This window comes from Mirounga leonina, unplaced genomic scaffold (genome assembly GCF_011800145.1).
Source record: "Mirounga leonina isolate KUSES-001 unplaced genomic scaffold, KU_Mleo_1.0 Mir_151, whole genome shotgun sequence".
NCBI lineage: Eukaryota > Metazoa > Chordata > Mammalia > Carnivora > Phocidae > Mirounga > Mirounga leonina.
In genome coordinates, this window is record NW_023270377.1 from 99987572 (window position 1) to 100010462 (window position 22891).

At 52.4% G+C, this 22891-nt stretch overlaps 1 protein-coding gene across 1 annotated transcript in view; it reads right to left on the reverse strand.

The window, feature by feature from the left end:
- Positions 1-22891, reverse strand: part of SCTR (secretin receptor) — a 75169-nt gene that overhangs the window by 17924 nt on the left and 34354 nt on the right. Inside the window, exons 5-9 of the mRNA XM_035006547.1 lie at positions 15441-15548; positions 9039-9142; positions 4347-4444; positions 3267-3399; positions 1092-1245 (exon numbers count right to left, since the gene is read on the reverse strand). Of these exons, the coding sequence (XP_034862438.1) occupies positions 1092-1245; positions 3267-3399; positions 4347-4444; positions 9039-9142; positions 15441-15548 (597 nt within the window). The remainder of the gene's footprint in view (positions 1-1091; positions 1246-3266; positions 3400-4346; positions 4445-9038; positions 9143-15440; positions 15549-22891) is intronic.

The following is a 22891-nucleotide window of genomic DNA, read 5'->3' on the forward strand; positions in this document are numbered from 1 at the left end:
GGATGGGTACATGGATGGATGGATGGATGGATGGATGGATGGATGGATGGATGGATGTTTGTTAATGGCAGAATAAGAGTTAAGGGGCCTTTGGAAACAGGCAAGCCTTGGTTTGAATCCTGGGTCTGCCCTTGTTTACAGTGTGAGCTGAGCATATTACATCCCGTCTTTTAGCAGGCTTCTTTGAAGGGCCTCTGGAGGTTGTGGTGGCAATTAATTAATGCATGTAAACTGCCCTGCTCATAGTAAGTGCTCAAGAAATGGAGTTATCATCTTCATTGATCAGAAAAGAAAGGGGGAAGAGAAAGAATGCGGCCTGCAGTTGGCTACCTGACTGCCATTTCCCCTCCTTCCTGCAAATGAACCCTGAAATTCCTTTGGGAAGCCATGTGGTTTGAATAGCTTAAGCCAATCAGTGTATTCCATTCACTCAGGCCTCTGTGATTGGCTCAGGACGTGTCTGAGACAAGCTGGTCCAATCAGAGTGAACCTCAGAGTATTTGTTGGGAATGCTGGGCTTTTTTCTCTCATTAGGTACAACAAGGAAGCTGGTAGCCCAGAAGCTGTTGGCAGTTACACTGGGAGCACCAGCCTAGAGATCAAGCTGACGTTACAGAAGGCAAAGTCGAAAGGCACAAAGAAATGTTGTTGAGCTGCTGGATCCAGCCTCACCTGAAGCTGGTGATCCTTGGCCTTTTCAGATACATGAGCCAATGCTTTCTTTTATGTTTAAAGCTGATCTAAGCCAGATTTTCTGATACCTACAATCAAAAGTACACTAACTGATATAGAAAGGAAGCAAGAATGAAAATACATGAATGGAACGTCTAAGGAAGATGAAGCAACAAGCGTTGGTTGGTATCAAATGGTAAGAGACTTTGGGTGGCCAAAGCTGGGGCTACATTTTAACTGTGAATTCCTACTTGACATACAAGTAAACCAAAGCCAGGGGGTTAAACAATAAGTAACTTGCCTAAGATTCCACAAATTAGCTAACTTAACTGTGTGTGGAGCTGGAACTAGAAACCGAATCTTCTGGCTCAGTGCCTGTTTCCACATACCCCTGCCGTTCTGCCCATGGAGAAACATACCCCATCCGAGGGCAACAAATCCCCGGAGGCACTTCCTTTCGGAGAAGAAGGAGATGACGAGGAGCGTGTGAAGGTAGAGGCCTTCCACCAGCAGCCAGGCGTAGTTGGCCATGATGCAGTACTGGAAGAAAGCCATGACCAGCTTACAGCCCACCTGCAAGGAGAGAGGCAGGTGAGCCCCAGGGGCTGGGCAACAGCGGGCTCCCCACTGGCGGCCACCCCTGAAGGACGTGACAGGGCGCAGGAGGGGTCAGGTCACAGAGAGAGTCTCTAAGGGCTCCTGGCCATCCCCTGTGGCTGTCCACTCTCAGAAGGCCAGGCCCAGGAGTTCTCTAGAGGGTGGAAGTCCACATGCCAAGAGGCTCAGCCAAGAAGGCTAACGGGCCATCACAGAAGTAGGCAGTGCGTTCGAACCCTGGAGCTGACCGCCAGCAGTAAAATCTGTGTCACATAGGGCCCAGCTCCCAAGTGCCTCCTTTGCAGATGAGCACCAGGCCGAGAGAAGGAAAGGGATTTCTGAGCCAAGGAGTAACAAAATCCTTTCCAAGCTCTTTCCCCGGAAACAGATGAAGAAGGGACGTATACCAATTATGTTAGGAGGGCAACATTGATTATAGTGAAAATGGCCCCCGACTGGCACACTGCGTCTGTTCTGGAGACCTCTAACTACCAGATGGGGGGCCAGTGCTGGCCTTGCCTGACGCAGTGACTTGTTAGAGGCCTGTCTCTTTCGGGGATCGCCGGAAGCTGTGCCTGGGCCATGTGGCAAGGGTCCCCTTTCCTTTCCCTGAGCTGTCCCCTGGGGAGAGGACAGCTTCTGGGATGGCCCGAGGGCTGCTACATGGGCTACGTGGAGGTCACATCCACGGAGGAGGAGAGGCCGGTGTTGCCCTCCGGCCTCCTGCAGACTTGGATTCTGGGGGGCGCCCGTGGTTGGCCCAGGAGTCTGATGTTTGGTGGAACCCAAGAAGGTTCCCTGCGGGACACTGCTGGACTTCTCCACTGCTGGTCAGTGAGGTGGGGGGCCTGAATTTAAGTCTTCTGACTCTCACTCTGGTACTCTTACTTCATCCTGACAATATCCTGAAGGGAGATTCAGCTGGAGTCAGAAAACACACACACACACAACTATGAACAACACAAACTTAACAGATCCGTAAAGAATTACAGATTTGAGTGGTGGGAAGTGACAGGGAGGTTGACCGAACCAATCTCAAACTCCAATCCCTTCTCCCTTGTTTTCCTCTGCTATGGAGACTATGATGGTAAAAAAAATCCGATCTCCCAGCTTCCTTTGCAGTTAGGTGTGGTCCCATGACACGGTTCTAGCCAATGAGATGTAGATAGGTGTCTTGGGGCAGGCATTCTTTCCCACCCTAAAAAGGCAAAGCTGCCCAAAGACAAAAACTGTTTAACCCTGACTCTCTTTTTTGACTGGAACATGCATGTGAGGCCTGGGGCTGCAACAGCCATGTTGTAAACAAGCAGTGTTAAAGCATGGCATCAAGCACGCTGGAGCAGAAAGAGGGAAAAGGACTGTGTCCACCACTGCATCACGGAGCCGCCGTACGACCTCTGGATTGCCCATCTGTGGACGGCTGATGTGGGAAACAATCCCCATCCGTTTGAGCCACTGATGTGCTGTGTTCTGGTATATGCTGCAAAAGGGATTCCCAACTGATAACGCAGAGCAATATTGCAAAGAATTAAGAGTTATCTGAGCATTCAGAAGGAGGAAGGGGGTTAGATTTAACAAAACAATTGTTTTGCTACAGACCTGTGTTTGCAGAACCTAGGCATATGTTCGCACTTTTCTTTCTACACCCAACCCCAGCCCTCTTTAGACCTGGCCATCTGTCCATAGCTGGGACTTGGCAGGTGGAGGGAAAAGACGAGCCTCACTATGTATCTAATTGCCAGAGTGGCTAAGCCACTCCTGGATGCTGGGAGTTGAAGGGCAGCCCCCAGCGGCCTCCTGACAAACTGCCCTCATACATGACCCAGACTGTGCACATGGAGACATGGGACTCTCCCCAGGCCCCCTGGCCCAGCACTAGGCATTAAGTGCAACCTCAGCTGGGACGTGGGGGAAGGGCAAGGGGGCCACCACCCTCTCCCGGAGTTGGGCTGAGTGTGGGCAGCCTGGCCACACTCGGGGCCATGCAGGCATGTTACCCTTTGGGCATCACAGTGAGCGACATCATCCGAGGAGAAGAGCACGGCGTCCTTGATGAAGTTGGACAGGGCACGCAGGATGAAGGACACAAAAAGGTGCATGTGGATGTAGTTGCGGGTGCAGTGAAGCCTCCTGGAGAGAGAGAATGCAGGGCCATGGGGGCCAGAGCCACAGGAGCGCGGCCACTTCTTAGCTAGACCTTGACCTCGGGCAAGCCTTTTCACCTTCCAGAGCCTGAGTCTCTTCCTCTGTGGGAGGGGTCAGAGGTCTGTTACTCTTTCCCCATCTTCTGGTACCAGAAGCAAGCTTTCTTATGGGGAACCCATTCCAGCTCTGAGTGGGGGTGACTCCATCCTCCCACCCTGTTGATAGACCTGACCAATCAGAGTACTCCACCCCTGGCTGCCGTGACTGGCTCAGGTTGGGCATGTGACCCAAGCCCAGCTTATGAGATATCCCCACCCCCATCCCCACCCCAGGACTTTGATTGCAACTAATGGGGAAGAAGCTCTCCTTGTCCTCGTGTGGCCGAGCCGGTGGAATGTACCCCTGAGGCTGCTGGTGGTTGTCTCTGCCACCCCTGCTGAGAGCCTACCTGAGGATGAGGCCAAGGCAGAGTCGAGAAAGGGAGGGAGATAGACCTAGTTCTGCTGATACCTTTGAGCACCTAGATACAGCCATTCCTAAAGCCAGCACCCCTGACCTTGTCAATTATGTGGGTCAGGTCACCTTTGTTTACTTAAACTGTTTTAAGGTGGATTTCTGTTTCTTGCAACCAAGAGTCTGGCTAACACACTTGTAAAACGGGGGTAATGATACCCATCTTATAGCATTGTGTGAAAGTTACAAATAGTACATGTGCAGTAAGTTCCTCGTTACACACAGTAACTGTGGAATGAATAAAAAATATGAACAAGATTACAGGAACATCAGTGTTTGGCCACGGGTAAGGTTTAGATCAAGAGGTCACCAAGTGGCCCACCCAGACCTTCCTTTCTCTGGCCTGAGTAATTTAAGGAGACCCAAATTCTGTGCCTGTGGAAGGCTGGGGAGACAGAGAGATGGCAATGTGTTCTCACCGGAAAGCACAGAGGATGCTGAGGGCGACCAGGAGCATCACCAGGGAGGAGCTATAGCCCACGGTGTACATGACCTTCAGCTTCATCAGGTACTCGTGCTGCAGAGAGAGGCATGTGTCAGCCCCACCCACCCGGTGGCTGGGCTTTTTTCTGCCTCAGAGTGTACCTGCTCAGGCAGCTGGAACCTTTCAATACTGACTGCTCTGCTGATCAGATTCCGCGGACCTCAGCTCATAGACTCGGAACACCTTGGCTTTGGAGAAGATCTCGGGGATCATCTGATGCCAACTCAAACTTCTACCCCATGCGTAGTGCCCCTTACCATCACCCTGAATTCAAGCCTTTGCTTGAATACCTCCAGGGATATAGGCTCACCTGGCCTTTTGAGGAAGTCATCTGGTATACAAGGGTGCAAAATATTAGGTCATTTTTTCTCACGTGAAGCTAAAATCTATTACTTTTAAATTGCTCCTATTGGTCTTTTTTCTGGACCTACTTTTGGAACCACTTGAAATAATTGGATTTGTCTGTATCTAAGGCCTAGCATTATTTTTTTTTTTAAGATTTTATTTATTCATCTGACAGAGAGAGACACAGCGAGAGAGGGAACACAAGCAGGGGGAGGGGGAGAGGGAGAAGCAGGCTTCCGGCTGAGCAGGGAGCCCAATGCGGGGCTAGCATTATTTTTTTTTAAATAAACTTTGCATTTTGGAATCGTTTCGGGCTTCTAGAAGGGTTGCAAATATTGTACAGAGAGATCTGTCATTTCTTAATACAGCTCTTCTACCCGCTCGTCTCTCACATATAGTCTCAGCATTACATTTTTCCTGTGTCTTCAATCTCTTTCCACGATCCTTCACCCTTCTGCTCAATTAATATGCTCTGTTGTCAACGTCCTTCCTAAATAAGACACCCAGAACTGAGAGCTGGAAAGCTCCAATGTACTCTCTGAGCAGGAAGGAGAAGAGTGGGACCATCACCTCTCCTGATCTCTACACTGCACTCATATGGATGCAGCCCACAGCCACTTCCCATTACTGACTCATCTTTGATTCAGAAAGAATCTCAATGGGATGGGAAAAGGCGACATATAAAGATAAATGTAAAACCTGCATCTTTTAGGTTAAAAAAAAACCAAATTGTGTGACAGCCTTAAAAAGAATCAAAGAAATGAAAATTAAACCAATAATGCTATACAATCTGTTCCCAACCAAATGAACTAATATTTACAGGCAATAATATTCTATGCAGCTGAGGGTAGAGTGGGACCAAAAATTGCTTCAATCTCTCCTGAAAGTAGCATGTATCAAGAACCTTTGAAATATGCATTCCTTTTGACCTCCCTTCTACCTCTAGGAATTAATTCTAAGACATTAGCACACACACACAAAGAAATAAGCACAAAAGGAAAAGCGTATTTATACATCAAGATGTTGATCACAGAACGATTAGTGATGAAAAACACTCAAATGTCCAACAATAGAACAATTAACTAAATTATTTTAAATCAGTGTTTTAATGTATGCTGCCATTAAAATGCTGCTTACCAAGCGTTTTAAAAGATGTCAGCACGTGCTAAGAATGTAACATTATGTGAAAAAGCAGAATACAAAATTTTTTTAAAAGATTTTATTTATTTCTTTGACAGAGAGAGACAGCGAGAGAGGGAACACAAGCAGGGGGAGTGGGAGAGGGAGAAGCAGGCTTCCCGCGGAGCAGGGAGCCCGACGCGGGGCTTGATCCCAGGAACCCAGGATCATGACCTGAGCCGAAGTTAGACGCTTAACTACTGAGCCACCCAGGCACCCCCAGAATACAAATTTTATATGTACAGTGTGATTCCTGCTATCTGTTAAAAAAAAGTATTAGGTTGAATTACATGAAATTGCCCTCTTTTGTAGATCAAATGATTGAGTACCGGCCATTTCATGTGGTTCAATCTCATACATGCATAGACCATAAGGCTGTAAAAAGATGTGATAGAGGTTAATAATGGTTAACTTTGGAAGATAAGTTTGTGGACAGAGTTGTTATTTTTATTTTATTTTTTTCTACACTTTTCATTTCTCCCCAGAGGGTAAGTACTATTTTATAACCAGAAGAAAAAGGTAATTAATCTAAAAAAAAAAAAAAAAAAAGGCACAAGAATAGTATTGGGGAAACCTTGCTGACAGCTGTTCATATGAAAATGACCTTGAGGTTCAAATGTCCCAAGCTCCATGGCGTTAGGAAGTGTACTGCAGAGAAAGAATGCAGGCTTCAGAGCCGAGACAAAGTTTCCAAACCCAGGACTGTTACTCACCAGCTATGTGACCTTGGGCAAATTACTTAACTTCTCTGAGCCTCAGATTCCTCATCTGCAAAATGGGGGATAATATCTACCTTGCAGGCTTGTCGGAAGAGCAAATGAAGTATCAGTTAGAGTATCTAGACTGACACTTACAAGACACTCAGAGCATGTTAATTTTTCCCCACCTCTACCCCTCACCCCCATCATCCACCCTTCAACACGAGTCATGGGTCCAAGATCACGGTATGAAGTATGAGTTATAAAGAAGCTATATTGCATTCTCAGTTACAATAACGGAGTGCTGTGGGACACCGAACAACACTGGAACGTTTGGAGTGTTTTGTCCAGTTCCGGGCATGCTATTTTAAGAGGCACATTAATAAACTGGAACATTTCCAGAGAAGGGAAGAGTGCATGAAAAAACTGGGTACATTGCACCCCGAGGAAACAAACAAATAAACTTGGGAAAAAAAGTATTAGGACGATTGACAGGTAGAAGCATTAGCTCCAGGGGGAGGAAGCTACCAAAAATATATCTGACTCAGTGACCAAAACTTTTCTGAGAGCAAGAGGCAACCTTTGATGGGCTGGCTGCCATGTGACATTGAGCTTCCCCACTGGTGTGACTGTGATCCCAGAAGCCAGGAGCCACCTCTCAGGAACGTAGATGAGAGCCGAAAGGACAGTAGGTTGCCCTAGATTCATGGTGCCTTGACTTTGGGACATCAAAGAGCAGTCAAATGTCAAGAAATTAGTGGATCGATGATGTGTCGGCCTATAATCTTGCCATGGGCAGGATGAGCCCCAGACCTGAGGGCATGAGCCTCGCTCCTAGGACCACCTGGCTAGCAGCTCTCAGTTCAGAAGCGGATTTGGGCCAGTCTGTGACAGCATGAGGAGGCACAGGGTGACAGTATGGGGCGTTCAGGCTGAATGTTCTGCATTGGCCTGAGGCTGGGCGGATTGTCTGCCAGGGAAGCCTCAGGACACCAGCTAACTCCACTTGTCCCTGCATTATGTGTGTAAATTCTGATCCAGAAAGAGCCCTGCTCCCAGGAGGCCTGATGTGACCTCAGCGCACCTGCCCTCCACATCTGCAACGGGCGCCACCTCCCTGGGGGTTTGGGGTCCAGAAGCCTCACTGCTGTCTGCCCTGGATCAAGTTGCCTGTCTCTCTGCCATGTTTCCTGACTAGGCCACCTTCCTTCTGCATCCTCTAGATCAGGGGTCAGCAGACTTTTTTTGTAAAGGGACAGGTAATAAGTGTTTTAGACTTTGGGTGCCCATTTGGGCTCTTGCCATCACTCAGCTCTGCTCGTAGGGCAAATCGCCGTAGCTATGGCTCAATAAGACTTTATTTGCACAAGCAGGTGGTGGGCTGTGTTTGGCTCAAGGGCCACAGTGTGCCAACCTCTCTGAGGACAGGAAGTTTATGTGATCACATTGGCAAAATCCATAAAATTAAGAGAGAACATTCTTATGATGGATGGCAGCACAGAGGTTCGAAAGGATGCTCTGGGCTGCAAGAAACAGAAATTTCCAACTTGCTTAATAAACAGATGTGGCTCCTGTAACTGGGGATGCAGAGAACAGGCTTCAGAACTCTTTCATAAAGCAGCACTAAGAAGCTGCCAAAGGACCGGGTTCTTTCCATTTCTCCTCCTGCTATCCTGGTGGCTTCTTCTCGAGGCTGCCACTTCTCGATTTGGATGACTGCCTTGGTGATGACAGCCACATGCTTCCCCATGCCTGCTTGTCCAGGAGGAGGGACAGCCAGACTTCCTATGGCTCCTTCCCAAGAGTGAGAAAGCTTCTTCTCCCAAACCCCAGCAAGCTTGTCCTCACATCTCACTGGCCCAAAGTGACTGGGGCCTGCCCACCCCTGGACCATCCCTGGCAGAGGGCTGGGATACAGAATTGGCCTAGGCCAGTGGTTCTCAAACCGTTTGACCTTGGGACCCTTTTACACCCTTAAGAATTATTGCGGACACCACGAGCTTTTGGTTTTGTGAGTTATGCCTATTGAAATCACATCGGAGACACTGTTGGCTTGGACTCATCAGTTGGGGAAGAACAGAGCCCAGGGCCTTAACTATGATATTCCTCCAGGGTTGAAACTGTAAAATCCCGAAACAAGGAGCTGAAATTTAACAAAGGTAAATGCAAAGTTTGGACTTAACTCAGAATATTCATTGGCCAAAAGTAGCGGAAAGGAGACCTACCTTGGCTTCACATGACAGACCAGGGCAGTGAGGCAGGCCCAGCGAACCCCGGATGATGAGCGGGGTGGGGTGGGTGACCGGAGCAGCTCCTGGTCCCCTGATCTTGCCCCGGGGCTGGCTCCACTCTGTCTTCTCACCCTGCAGGCCCCCAGCCAGGGAAAGAGGGGCAGACAGGCTTACCCGCTTCTCATTGGACGAGTCGTTCACGTTAACCCCACAGGCCAGGTCAGGCCTGGGGAAGGTTTCCGACCAGCCGTCCTGTGTGCAGTTTCGAAACATGGAACCTGTGGGGGCCAAGCATCCTGCAGGTGAGCAGTGGGGACAGGGGACAGATGGCCTGGGGTCCCGGGTACCCTCAGCCACACCTTAGGGGTGGCCTGGTGTTTCCCCATTGCTGGGCCCCAGCTGCCTTTCTTTGAACCACAGGGTCAGCTCTCAATTGGCCCAGCTGATCCTTGAAGAATATGTAAGGGTCAGTAAGAAGGAGCGGGAAAGGGGCGCCTGGGTGGCTCAGTCGGTTAAGCATCTGCCTTTGACTCAGGTCGTGATCCCAGGGTCCTGGGATCGAGTCCCACATCGGGCTCCCTGCTCAGCGGGGAGTCTGCTTCCCCCTCTCCCTCTGTGATCTCTCTCACTTTCGCTCTCTTTCAAATAAATAAAAATCTTAAAAAAAAAAAAAAGGGCAAAGATGCAGATGTGTGTGCACAGGTGAGAGAGAGATAGATCCGTGGACCCCTGAGGCCTCAATCTACAAACAGGCCGGCTCTGAACAAATACCCTGTTCAGCCTCCAAGCACTACTTGCCCTCCCCGGGGTCCCACGGCCTCGCCCACCCCCACATCCCTCTGTGCCAGGCACAGGGCTCCACAGACGGGGTTGACACACACTACAGTCCCCTACGGTCACAGCAGCTCTCCCCCACTGCACTCCCAACCCTGCAGAGCTTCTGGTCACCGCTCCCCAGCCCGGCTGGCTGCCCCCAGGCCCAGCTCCACTCCAGGGGTCTCTCAGGCCCCGGGGCACCACGGCTTCACCCCAGGCATGTCCACTCCCACCCTACCCCTCACCTTCCCTTCCCGGGCTCCAGTCTCAGCATCAAGCCCCCTCAGTGCTCCAGGGGGGACCCCCCCTGCCCATCCTCCACACCCACTGGCTGAGGTGCCACTTCTGGTTTTTGAGGGTTTTCCCAAAACAGGGGGTGCTACTTGACCCCCTGGGTGTTCACAGGAGATAAATATAGACCTTCGCAATGGCAGCACACCAGTGCTCTTGCAAGGGATTACAGTGTCCCATGTCATACAAGGGGCCAAATGTCGTGCTCAAGGACAGTGGTCCCAAGCGATTCTGATCATACACCCCCAACCAAAAAAACCCCATTGATCTCACTCTCTAAGGGCTGTGTATTTGCTCAATTATAAAATCCCGTGCTCTACTATAATAATACCTGGTGATTACTATGTGCCAGACACTGTCCTAAGCCTGTGACAGGTAGCGACTCCTTTAACCCTAACAAGACTATGAACTAAGCAGTTACCTTTATAGTAAAACATATTATAACATGTAAATACTACATCCATTTCACAGTTGGGGAAACTGAGGCACACCGTGGTTAAATAATCTGCATAAGATCACAGCACAGGAAATGGAGGAAATGGGAGTTGAACCCCGGGTCTCAGACCCTCACTCTCAACCACACACTATGTACGGATCCCCTTTCTTTCTCCTGCTTTCTCCTCTTACTACGTACTCATCCCAGGTCCCGCTGCCATTTAATGGGTGGGTTCCCCGAGAACCTGGCACGGTTGGCAAGGACCCGGCCATTCCCATAGTGAAATGTCCCACACCGAGGAAGTTCTATTTCAAATCTCACTTCCCGCCCTGCTCCCCAGCACCTGAAAACCTCCAGCAGAGCAGGGGCACTAAGGTAGACCGTCCAGGGGGCTGCCCCTCCCAGAAAGGAAGGAGTTCTCAGTCCTCCGGCCACACCTCCGCATTTCTCTGCGTTGTAAATCACAGGATAGCTGCGATCCTCCGATCCTTCCCCCGCAGCGATCCTCCCCCCCGCAGCGCTCACCGCCCTTCTCCCCGCACAAGGCCAAGGCCAAGTCCTGTGCCCTTCACACAGTGGTGGCTGGCTTCCCCACCTCCCCTAGCAGCTGATGAGCTCTGGAGGGCTCCCGGGGCCAACCCAGAGCCCTTGCTCATCCGTTTGCTGGCTGGCGGGCCAGAACACCAACTGAGTGGAGAAGAGCCTGCTCTAAATTCTCCTATAAGGGAACAGGGAAGTTTGCCCACACGGAGCTTTTGGAGCAGAAGTCCGAAAACTGGGGAAGGGGAGCTGCCAGCCACTGAGAAGGAAGTCTTGGGAAGTGACCAAGAGGAGTCGCCCTCCATGGACTGACGGCCCAGTTGCATCCTCTACTCCAGAGGAGGGCCAAGCACTGGTCCCAGGATCTGGCTGCTGCCCGTGTGGCATGGGTTGGGGGGAGGCTGGTCTCAGCCCTGGAGACAGGAACTCTGACACCCACTCTGTTCTAATTTGTACCCTCCCCAGGGGCCTTAGCCATCCCAGTTGGGCCTTGTATGCTCCTCTCTGACAGGCCTCCAGTCTGGACCACTGGTTCACAGGGTTCAGGGTCAGATGGGTTCCACTGAACTCGAGAACTGTGGCTGGCATTTCTAGAACCAGCCACCATGCTCATCTCCAGATTTTGATCTAATCCTCCCAGTGCTCAGTGAGGGAGATACTGCTGGCTTATTTTCCAGACAAGAAAACCAAGGCCCAGGATTGGGTAACAGGGCCCAGCCAGGATGTGACTCTTCACTGTGCCTCCCTCCCTGCAGTCCTGGGGGCAGCTTCTACCACCAGGAGACCTTGGCCTTCCGCATCCAGGAATGCCCAGCCCCTGAAGGCTCCTGAGACCTGGAGCACAGGTTTCCAGCTAGCCAGATCTGAGTGTGAACCCCAGCCCTGCCTCTTGGTCATCTGGGTGTGAGCTTAGGTACCTCACTTTTCTGTGCCCAGTGACAATAACCACCCACCTGCAGGACCGAGTGGGGAACACGATAGCACCAGGAAGTGCCCAGGCTGGTGCTCGCTGGGCTGGGAGTGTGACTCCCTCCTCCTTTCAGCCTTTCCAAAATGGACCAGCGGTGGTGGGGCATGGAATTTAGGAGGGGGTGCAAGATTTCTGTAGTTAAATCAAGGGAGCTAGGTTGTCAGACGGGAAAACATGGTGGTCCAATTTCGGCTTGGTTGGATGGGAAGTTGGATTAAGAAAACACAAACTCCCTGGAGCCCAGAACCGGTTATCAGCCAGCGTGCCCATAGAGGCTGGGCTGGGCTGCCTGTTTTGAGGCCTTCTCCTCACTGACCCAGTGGGATTCCCCAGACAGATACTGCATGTGATCCAGGCCAGGAGCCCGGTGAGACTAAAAAGACGGTGCCCTTTGCTGACCGGGCTCTTGGCAGAGCTGCTGAGAAGACAAGGGTTGGGCTCTCTCTGGAGTCCCTTCAACCCCACCCACTTCCCCTGGGGTTAATTCCTAATAGGACAGGGGCCCGTCCTTACCCACGTTCAGGTCAATGTACACCTCAAGGGCCCCTGAAGGTACAGGCAGTATTTTTGTGCATATACGTATGTGCAGTTTGGGGAAGAGCCAGTCCAAAGCTTTTATCCAATTCTCAAAAGGCTCCTGGAATCTAATCAGGTTATAAGGAACGTCTACTAAGTTAAGGCTCAGGGAAAGGCCAAGGCCTGACCCTGCCACGGAAGTGTGTTTTCTAACAAGGAACTCTGGAAGACCAGTGCCCCATTAAGAATCAAAGGAATGCATCCTGGAGGGAACATTCTAGACCTTGGCACACACAGAAAAATATCTGGGGGCAGATTCTAGCCTGCAGTTCCTCCAGTCACATGGACAACCATCCTGTCTGGGCCCCTGTAGTGGGGTCCCTAGGAAATAATTTATTATTATTATTTTCTTCTCTCAAAAGGAAGGGTCGGTCCAAAACACCACACTGTCCTCACTGGGCGCTCCTCCCTGGGTTGGGTTGGGGAGCCCTGGAATCCTGTGGGAAACCACTGAGGGGAGCTTTCCTTCCTGAGAGGAGTCCAGGGGGCTGAGATCTATGGGGAGGGAAGATGGTGGTAGGAAGATGGTTCTTGGTGGCTAACTGAGGCCGGACTGGTCCTGACCCGTGCTCCTGGACTGGCTGGTGCCCTGGGCTTGGGGATGGGTATGAACAGAGTGGCCCTGGGGTCACTGGGTAGGGGGGTAGTGACACTGCCCCCCAGCAAGTGCAGAGCCCTGGGGTGGGGAGGGCAGGGCCTCCCTGTGGCCTGGTAGACGGGTGGCTCCTGCAGCCCCACAGCGACACCATGTGGCAGCAAGAAGAAACTGCAGCAGAGGTACACGTACCACCCCAACTTCCTCCCCCACAGTGGCAGACCTAGAAATGCACTCCTGGCCGAACTCCGGGGGGGTCTTGAGCAATTAAAGGGTTGGGGATCCTCAGAAAGGAGTCAGTGGGCTACTAGTTAATGAGGCAGGCCGGCGTTCTAGCAATTGATTGGGAAGGATTTGGCCAGGAGCACGGCTCTGCTTGGCCCCCTCCGCAGAAAGGTAGGAGGGACATTGATAGGAGAGGTAGAGGCACTGCGGCTCTGGGCGGGTTGTGAAGGGAAGGCTGGGAAAGGAGGAGAGCTTCAAGTCCCTCCAACTGGAGAACTCGGTCAGCGAGGGAGGAGCACTGGATGGGGAGTCCAGGATCTGGTCCTGGCCTTGCACCTGACCAGCATGTTGCTGTAGGTCAGTCATGTGTGGATTAATCTCATGTGTCGGGAGCTCCATGGACCCCAGACATAGACGTGGAAGGGTCACACTGGGAGAAAAAGACTGTTGGTAAGTTTCCTGGCATGTGTTTGCAGGTGTGTGTGGGGGTAGGCAAAAAGGGAGAAGAGAGGAAGAGAAAGGACAAAAGAAGATATTTAAAATTCATTTCCAAGCATAGCCTGGTCCTGTTTATTCTCCCCATTTTCCAGATGAGAAAATCAAGGCTGAGAATGAGTAACTTGGGCTCTCAGGCCCGGGAGACTGACACCTGGCTGGACCACACTTTCCCTCGTCCCTTGCGGGTCGGTGTCGCCACATGACTGAGTTCTGGCAGAGGCAATGTGGGCAGAAGTGGGATCATATTCAGGCCTGGTGCTAATCAGGAGCGCCCAGTTTGCACGTTAGGCGGGCAGGCATTTTACATACGTATGAAGGCTTTGGGATTTGGGACATTGTCTGTTTCGGCAGCTGGCGTTATCCAAGCAGGAAGTGGAGAAGGGGGACTCCGACCTATCTCCCCGGTCCCCTGCAGTTCCTGTCTGCTGGGCATCCAGGAGGCTGAGCGGGATTGTGAGCTACCGCAGTGTGCTCCCCAGATCTGGGTGTGTGTGTGTGTGTGTGTGTGCACATGCGTACTAGAGAATTATGGAGTGAGGAATTTACACTCCTCTCCCACACTGCATGGTCTTGTTTTCCTTGCTGGTCAACCTTTCCTTACCCGGCTTTGGGATGCTGGTGGGTTTTAGTGTAAAGTCATCTTTTCTGGTTTGTTCTTGTGAAGGGCCTCACTGGTCAGCATTTCCTGCCCCACATAGATGAGGGGAGGGGTTAGCAGGGCCAGGTCAGGCTTTTGACTTTAAATGACCTCATGGAGGACAGGGGCCAAAGGCCATGAAACCACCTTGTCTCCACCCAGCATCACCCGCCACCACAAAGCTGTAGTCCCACCTTGACCATGGCATCGAAGGACAGGGCGCTGGTTTTGAAGTCGGAGAAATCTGAGTTTGAATCTTAGATTCTCCATCTTCTAGCCGTGAACCTTAGGTAAAGTGCTAAACCCCTCTTAACTCCCTGTTTTTTTTTTTTTTCCTTTTTCCCGGGTCAAGTGGAGGAGACAAGTTCTGTGATTGGCAGGGGAGTTGTGATGGTTCAACTGAGCCTGTGTATATAAAAATGCCTGGCAGGTGGTGGGGCTTTAGCCAATGTTAGTCCCTGAACATCCCCTGTCTGACACAGTCTCCCCACTCCCTGCCTCAAATTAAGAAAATCCTTGTAAACTGCAGTTTTCCTCGGGCAAGAGATCACCCAGGAGGCGAGGGGCTTTCAGGGAGGGCACAGTTTATCAGCAGGGCCTGGCAGAATGGATACATAGAAAGTAAGTGTTCTGGAAAGCTAGGTTGTGCCATGTGGGACCCAGACCCAGGGGCTGGAACAAGGGGTCTGGTTGCTAAGGGGGCAGAAACATGGAAGGAAGTGGGGGAGCCCAACTGGGGATGTGGGACAGAGAGAAGCAAGCCCAGTCTCCTTTATCACTTCTAGTACATTGCCTCCTGGCCCCCTTCCTTGGGACCCTGCGAATTGAGCCCACCTCACACCCCCAAGCAAGGCCTTCAGGCCCCAACAAGAACCACCTCCCACCAGTCTGTTCACCACTTGTCCCCAGAGGTTCTTTGGTCTCCAGGCCAGGGCCCCACCCAGAGGGCCACCCACTGCTTCGCAGCCGGAACCCGTGGGCTGAGTGGTTACCATTTCTGCCAGTGAGCATCTGGAGGAATGGGGGGCACCCCACTTCCACAGTCCGTCCCAGCGCGGAGGAGGGCCAGCAGCTCATGTTGTCCCACAGCCCCTCGCAACCTGCCAAGACGAACACAACATTAGACAGGGAGAGAGCGTGGGCCAAGGGCCTCCCCCCAAACCGCCTGGCACCATCCCCAACACTCCGGCCTGCTAGGAGTTCCCGTGCGGTCCTGACTCTTCAAGATCAGGAACCAGTGGGGTCTAATGTGCCTTTTTATCTTTGGGGCCTTCGACTCTGCCGTCTACACAGTAAGTGCTCACGTTGAAGGCGTGAAGGAAGGAGAGAACACACATTATCTCATATAAGCCTCACCAGGGCAGGTCTGGATTTCTCTAGAGACAGAACACCTCTTGGCCTCAGCTTGCATTAGACTTGACAGCAGGGGGCCTCCAGCCTGGCTGCACAGTGTAACCATCTAGGGAGCTTTATTTACTTATTTTTAAATTTTTTAAAAGATTTTATTTATTTATTTATTTGTCGGAGAGAGAGAAAGCACAAGCAGGGGGAGCGGCAGAGGGAGAGGGAGAAGCAGGCTCCCCGCGGAGCAGGGAGCCCCATGCGGGGCTCGATCCCAGCACCCTGGCATCATGACCTGAGCCGAAGGCAGACGCTCAATGGACTGAGCCACCCAGGCATCAGAACATACAGAACTGGGCCCTACACCCAGGGATCCTGATTTAATTGGTGTCGGGAGGGGCCCAGGAGTGATACTGTGTTAAAACAGGAGTCTGTTTCCCCACATGCATTCCTCGGAAACGGACTTTGGTCTGAGCACCGACTTCTGGATTCCACGTTAAGGTGCTGGCCTTCCAGTCCTCGGCCTGTGAGCTCTGGTTTGGTGCTAGTGGGAGTCCGTCACCCTGTGCTTTCACACACATGGGCTCATCTAACCCACAGCAGTGCTCCGAGGCATCCGGCCCTGTCCTTGTTTTATAAATGAAATGATGAAGCAGAGAAGAGAAACAGGTTTCTGGAGTCACACAGCCCAGGAAATGCAGGCGCTGGAAAGGGGCTGTCCAGCCACACTGCTTCATGCCACCTCCCAGGCTTCACCCACCTGCCCTGTCTCCTCGGGGGCACCAACCCCAGCTTCCGAGAGCCTTCCTCATGGAGCCAGGCTAGGGGAGCTGGAGAGGGGCCAGGAGGTGGCGGGGAGGCAGGGTGTGAAGCTGGGCCAGGAGGGAAAGAAGGAGGATGCAGAGAGCTGGGCTGAAGGCAGTTGGGGCTCTCCTCTCGCAGGGGGGTCGGCCCCCAGAGGGATGGGGGGAGAGAGGAAGTGGGAAGTCAGGATGCCCGGCTGGGGGCTCTGGAGGTAGAGCTGCCCCTGAGTGACAGACAGACTGTGGCCCCAGGGCAAGGTTGCTGGTATGGAATGAGAGAGAGCTTGGACACAAAGGCAGGGCTTGGACGGGGCTTGCCCAGGATGGTGGAAGCATCTTGGGACTGAGGACCAGGGTTTGTGTCACTCGAGGAATGTGGGAGATGAGCAACCCCTTGGATGTCCCCGAACCTTCACCCCAACTCTCACAGTGAGGCCTGAAAGAGGAGGGGCTGGAGCTGTCCATCTGAGCTCTTCCCAGAGCACCCAGGCAGGGTTTACCACCGTCCAGGCAACTGGTCGTCCACATTCCAGCCGTGGACGCTGCCTGCCAGACGTGAGCAGGGTCTTTCAGAGCTTGCAGGCTCCCAGTGACTCTGGCCTCCCCAGATGGCCCTGGGATGGTGACACCAGGCTGGGAAGGCCCGTAACAGATGACCCACTGTGTCTGTCTACTTGAGTTATTCCAGGATCTGGAGCCTGGAGGATGACGCTGACCCACGTCTTTTCTCCTTCTGCAGAAGTCTCCATATGACAGCAGGGTGCCTCATTTACAAGGAGCCACATGTCTTGTATTAGAAGTGGTTGGGGCACTTCCCAGCTGTGGAAGAATTCAGGGGCCTCTTTCCTCCCTTTGGGAGAAATGAATTCAGGGCTGGGCCCAGCCAGCTCAGCCAGGGCCTGGGCCCAGGGCTCCTGCCCGTGAGGCCAGACAAGCCCTGTCCAGCGGCCAGACAGTTGGGGAGGGTACCAGGGCATCTGGCAGGCTTCCTGACCTGGGTCATGTCAGGTTGGGCCCACGGGGACACTGCCCCGGTGCTGGCAGAAGGCGGTGGAGGAGGGGCTGGTGGTCCGGGGGGAGCAGCTCCCCTCAAGGTGAGTGGGGTCCCCTGGCGGCCAGGTCACTGACACGCCCTTCATATCAGCCCTGCAGAGAGAAAAGCCTGGACACGCATCAGACCCTGCGGAGTGTGCAGGGGTTGGGTAAGATCACTGCCCCACAGCAGAGGTGATGGAGATGTGGAGCCCAGGCTCCGAGAGGCAAAGTGACATGTGCAGGGGGACAGAGCTGATGCTGCTGGAGCTGGCATCCCACCCTCCAGGCTGACCCTTGGTAGGAGCCCACCTGATGCTCCCGCCTCTGCGTGGCATTGCTCGTGTCTTGAGCACGGTATCATGCCGTGGCAGGGCCACGCTCTCTTCCAGCCTCAGCACCGGGAACAGACCTAGTGCTCCCATCCCCAATGGCATGCTCCTCTAGCCCCTACTGGTTGAATGCTTTTAATTTTAATAGTTACACGTTTTTTTTTAAAAAAAGAGAATTTAATATGTATTAAGCAGTTATAGGACGAGCATATCACATCTGTGATTTTATAGCTATTATTGTTTAGAAGGAAGCTAAGTTAAAAACTGAAAGTCAGTTGAAGAAAAGGGAACCCTCGGGATGCCTGGGTGGCTCAAGCGGTGGAGCATCCGACTCTTGATTTCCGGCTCAGGTCCTGATCTCAGGGTCCAGAGCTCAAGCCCCGTGTTGGGCTCTGAGCTCAGCGCGGAGTCTACTTGAGATTCTCCCTCTCCCTCTGCACCTCCCCCTGCTCATATTCTCTCTCTCTCTCTTTCTCCTAAAAAAATAAATTAATTTTAAAAAGTGGGGGGAGAACCTCGTACACTATTGGGGGAATGCAAACTGGCCATCATAGAAAACAGTACGGAGGCCCTCAGTAAATAAAAATAGAACTACGATATGATCCAGCAATCCCACTTCTGGGTATATACCCAAAGGAAATGAAATCAGGACCTCAGAGAGGGAGATCTCTGCTCTTGCATGTCCACTGCAGCATGGTTCACAATAGCCAAGGTGTGGAAACAGCCTACGTGTCCATCGAACAGTGAATGGACGAGGAGGATTACAATGCAGTATCACTCAGCCTTAACAAAGAAAGAAATCCTGCCTCTTGTGACAACATGGATAAACCCGGAGGACAGTATGCTAAATGAGCTAAGCCAGACACAGAAAGATAAATGCCGTGTGATCTCACTCCCATGTGGAATGTGAAAGATTCAAACTTACCAAAGCAGAAAGTAGAATGGTCACTGGGGGCTGGGGTTGGGGGGAAATGGGGAGAGGTTGGCCAAAGGGCACTGAGTTGCAGTTCTGAAGGGTGAATGAGTCTAAGATCTAATGTACAGCATGATGGGAAAAAAGAAGTCAATTGATTGAAAGAGAAAACATTCAGGCAAGCAGCACACGTGTGCGCTGGGCTGGAGGGACTGTGGCCAGGGCAGCCAGGTGGTTCTGTGTGGCTCCTGGCTGCTTGCAGGGACCCCCTTTGCACTGTCCAGGGTGTGAGTGGAGGGCCTCAGACCCCACTTTCCACCAGGCTCCTGCTCTGAGTAGGGGGAAGGCCTGCACAGGTAAGGCAGGGATGGGAAGAAGGGAGGGCGTCCTGGCACCAGACTCCTTCTGGGGCTCTGGTGGGAAAGGGACAAAGCTCAGAACTCGGGTCACTGTGCGTTCCTGGTAGGTTTAGATCTTGACCCCAGAGCTCGCTGCCTGAGTTCAGGGTGAGGGGGTGTCCAATGAAATAAGGGATGGAGGAGCTTTGTAAATGGGGCTCCTGTTCACTGAGCCAGTAGGGAGGGCTCCCTGCCTCTGGAAAGCAGGGCTGAAATGCATACACATTAGCTGCTTCGTGGACAAGCAGGGCCCAGGGCAGCGTGAGGGGCAGCTCTCCACCATCCTTGATGGGCATTGTCACCGCTGACTGCCTGGCTGGAGGGTGAGGAGGGAAAGCTGGGGATGGTTAAGTGGGGAGACAAGAGAAGACAATGTTGGCCCACAAATGCCATCTGGGGGAGCAGGGGGTGCCTGCCGAGTGCCCGTGGCCACAGAGGACAGTACGGGATCCTGAGCTGAAGCGGTGTTGTGGTGGAGATAGAGCGAACTCTGGACCCAAATCTAGCTTGGGCATGCCCCTTACCTCTACGGGCCTCAGTGTTCTCATCTATAAAATGGGCGTAGTAACATCCCCCAGGATTTTGGTGAGGATTAAATGATTTGTGTGTTCAGGAGAATATTTTCTGATCTATTAATCTCCATCCCCGCCCCCCTTCTTTTGTCTTTCCTCCTCAGCCTACTGGTTCACATTCTCAGAGGTGGGCAGAAAAATTTAGAATCTTCCTGGCTTGGGTTTCCAAAGGCTGGGCAGTGGGGGGGACGGGGACAAGAATTCTGGTGTAAACAAAATGCTTGGGAGAAAACAGGAAAGGAAGCAAGACTTCCCTCAGTCTGGGGAGACAAGGAGGGCAAGCGATGAACAGGATATACAAGGTTCCAGCAAGAGGCATGAGTACCCTGCTGCCCAGCCAGTCCTGGATGGTGCGGTAGCCCAGAGGAGAAATGGCTGTAGGGATCTTTCTAGACGGGTGGGACCACAGACAGCCTTGCAGAGCTCATGCCTCCAGCGAAGCACAAAAGTCCGTTGGCCGCCACTCTGTGGAGCAAAGCTCAAGACCACATGGGCTCCCCAGATACCACAGTGCCATGTGAATCTCTGATAGCCTGGCCAAGTTGTGGGGAAGATCCAGAAAAAAACAAGGCTTAGGTTTCTCCATCCCAGGAGAACGGAGTCAGAATTAAAGGTACAGAAAACTGAGAAAGTTCTATTTTTGCCCACTGGAGTTGATGGACAAAGATTGGTCTCCTTTATACTTGTGAAGCCCCCGGCACAGAGCCAGGTTCAATGACATGTGCTCCTTCTGTCCTATAGTCCTGCTGTCCTGCCCCACCCCCTGTCCCCATAGAGAGGTGGCCCCAGAGGCCGGTCTGCTGACGGGGACGGGGTTGGAATACAGGTAGAGGTGATCTGAGAGGGCAGGACCGGGCCTGGGGCATCTCTCCATCCCCACCCAGCCTGGTGCCTGGCATACAGCCAGCCCTCTGCTAATTGCCTGTCTGCCCTGCATCCACCCAGAGAAGAGCATCCATCTTCCAGTTCTTGATTTATTTATAAATAAGCTCAGATGGCCTGGCGATAACCTGGGAGTATTTCCGGAGCCATGTGTCAGGCTGCAATGCGACGGGGCCAGGACCAAGCCAGGCCCCCAGGGCCATGCTGGGTTGACCACTGGGTCCTCCGTCCCTCCAAGGCCCCTGCACACCCCCCGCTGCTCACTGGTCACCAGGGAACCCAAGTTCCCCCTCGCCCTGCCCTTCTGGTCCTCCCCGAGCTTCTGCTTCTGTCAGTGTTAACGCTCTCCTCCTACCTAGAGCTGCCATATCCATCTCCCAGGTGTCTCCTACCCCCACTCACCGCCATTCACCTGTCTCCTCCCCGAGACCTCTCGGTGGTTCAGGGGCTCCTGCAGCTGCCTGTTCCCTGGCTTCATCCTGCCTCCCTTTGCCTTTCTCGGCTACCCCGGCCCCATCCCTAGGCCATCCAAGGGGCAACCCGGTGAGGGCTCTGCTGATGAGCTGATCTACAGCACTGAGGTCAAGAAAGGTGTTGCCTCCCGGTACTGGCTGGACCACACACAGAAGCGGTCAGGAGGGAGTCAATGGAACTGAAGTCCCGGGTGGCAAAGACATTCCAAAGCACAGCACGGGGAGGAACAACTAAACAGTTGCGGGGGGGGGGGGGGGGGGGCAGGCGCGGAGTTCTTTTTAAACCACGAAGCCCAAGCAGTTCCACGGGATAAACTGTGTTGGGAGTAGCGAGCTCCCCACCACGAAAAGTGTTCAAGCAGAGAGGGGCACGGAATTAGCAGACTGGAAAATACTTTAGATGTTGCACGGAGGCCGCAGGGGATAAGACGAAGGAGGCTTCGAGCCTAAGCCTGAAGTCTGCTTTCCTTGAGGTGGGCTCCTGAGCGCTCTATGCCGAGCCCTTCCCCGCCCAGGGACTGGGCAAACTGTACCCTGCCTCACAGAATCCCCCTCGTGCACCCTGATAGCTCTTCCTCACCTGGCCTAAAGCTCTTCATTTCATGCCACCTCTCCCATTAATTAAAGATTAACTGGCATCAACAGTCTTTTTTTTTTCTAATTTCTAATTTTTAAATCCCTTCTTGGGAGAGTGAGGATATCAGTCATTCACAGCTCAGTCTGGGTTGCAAACTACAAAATCCTTAGGGTTTAGAGTCAAAAGATGTGGGCTGAGAGTCCTGTTTCAGCTCTGGGAAATCCCGAGTCTCTCAGAGCCTCTATTTTCCTCATCTGTGAAATGGGGTTAATAATGGTACTTATCATACAGGTTAAAAACTAAAAAAAAAAAAAAGTCTGAAATGTCACAGAGACTTTTTTTTTTTAAAGAGATTTTTAATTATTTATTTGACAGAGAGAGACACAGCGAGAGAGGGAACACAAGCAGGGGGAGTGGGAAAGGGAGAAGCAGGCTTCCGGCCAAGCAGGGAGCCCGATGCGGGGCTTGATCCCAGGACCCTGGGATCATGACCTGAGCGGAAGGCAGACGCTTAACGACTGAGCCACCCAGGCGCCCCACATACAGACATAAGTTACTTGTTTCTGAAAAATGAGCCAAGATCCGTTGTGTCCAGGGAAAAAGAGGGGAGGGGAGCTGTGGGCAGGCTGGGCGTGTCGGGTGCTGGGGGAGGAGCCAGAGCGGAATCCAGACGAGGAGCTGGGAATGTTTGCTATAAAAAATCGCATGAAAAGCCAGCGTGTCTGAAATACTGGTACAGACTAAAATGTGAATGAACCTCGAAAACATGCTCAGTGGAAGAGGGCAGATGCAGAAAGTCACCTACTGTAGGATTCCGTTTAGAAATCCAGGGTCATCATAAAGACAGCAAGCAGATTCCTGGTTGCCAGGGGCAGGGGAGGGGGGCAGTGAGGAGTGATTACTTCCTGGGCATGGGGTTTTCTTTTGGGGCGAGGAAAATGTGTTGGAACTGGAGGCGTGCTGGCCGCACAGCGTTGTAAATGTCCTGAATGCCATGCAATTGTTCACTCTACAATGGTTATTATGTGAATTTCATCTCATTCACCCCTTCCCCCGCCCCGCCCCACCCCTCCCACCAAAAGGAGTCAGCCTGTTCCCTCCTGCCCATGTTCTTCAGGCC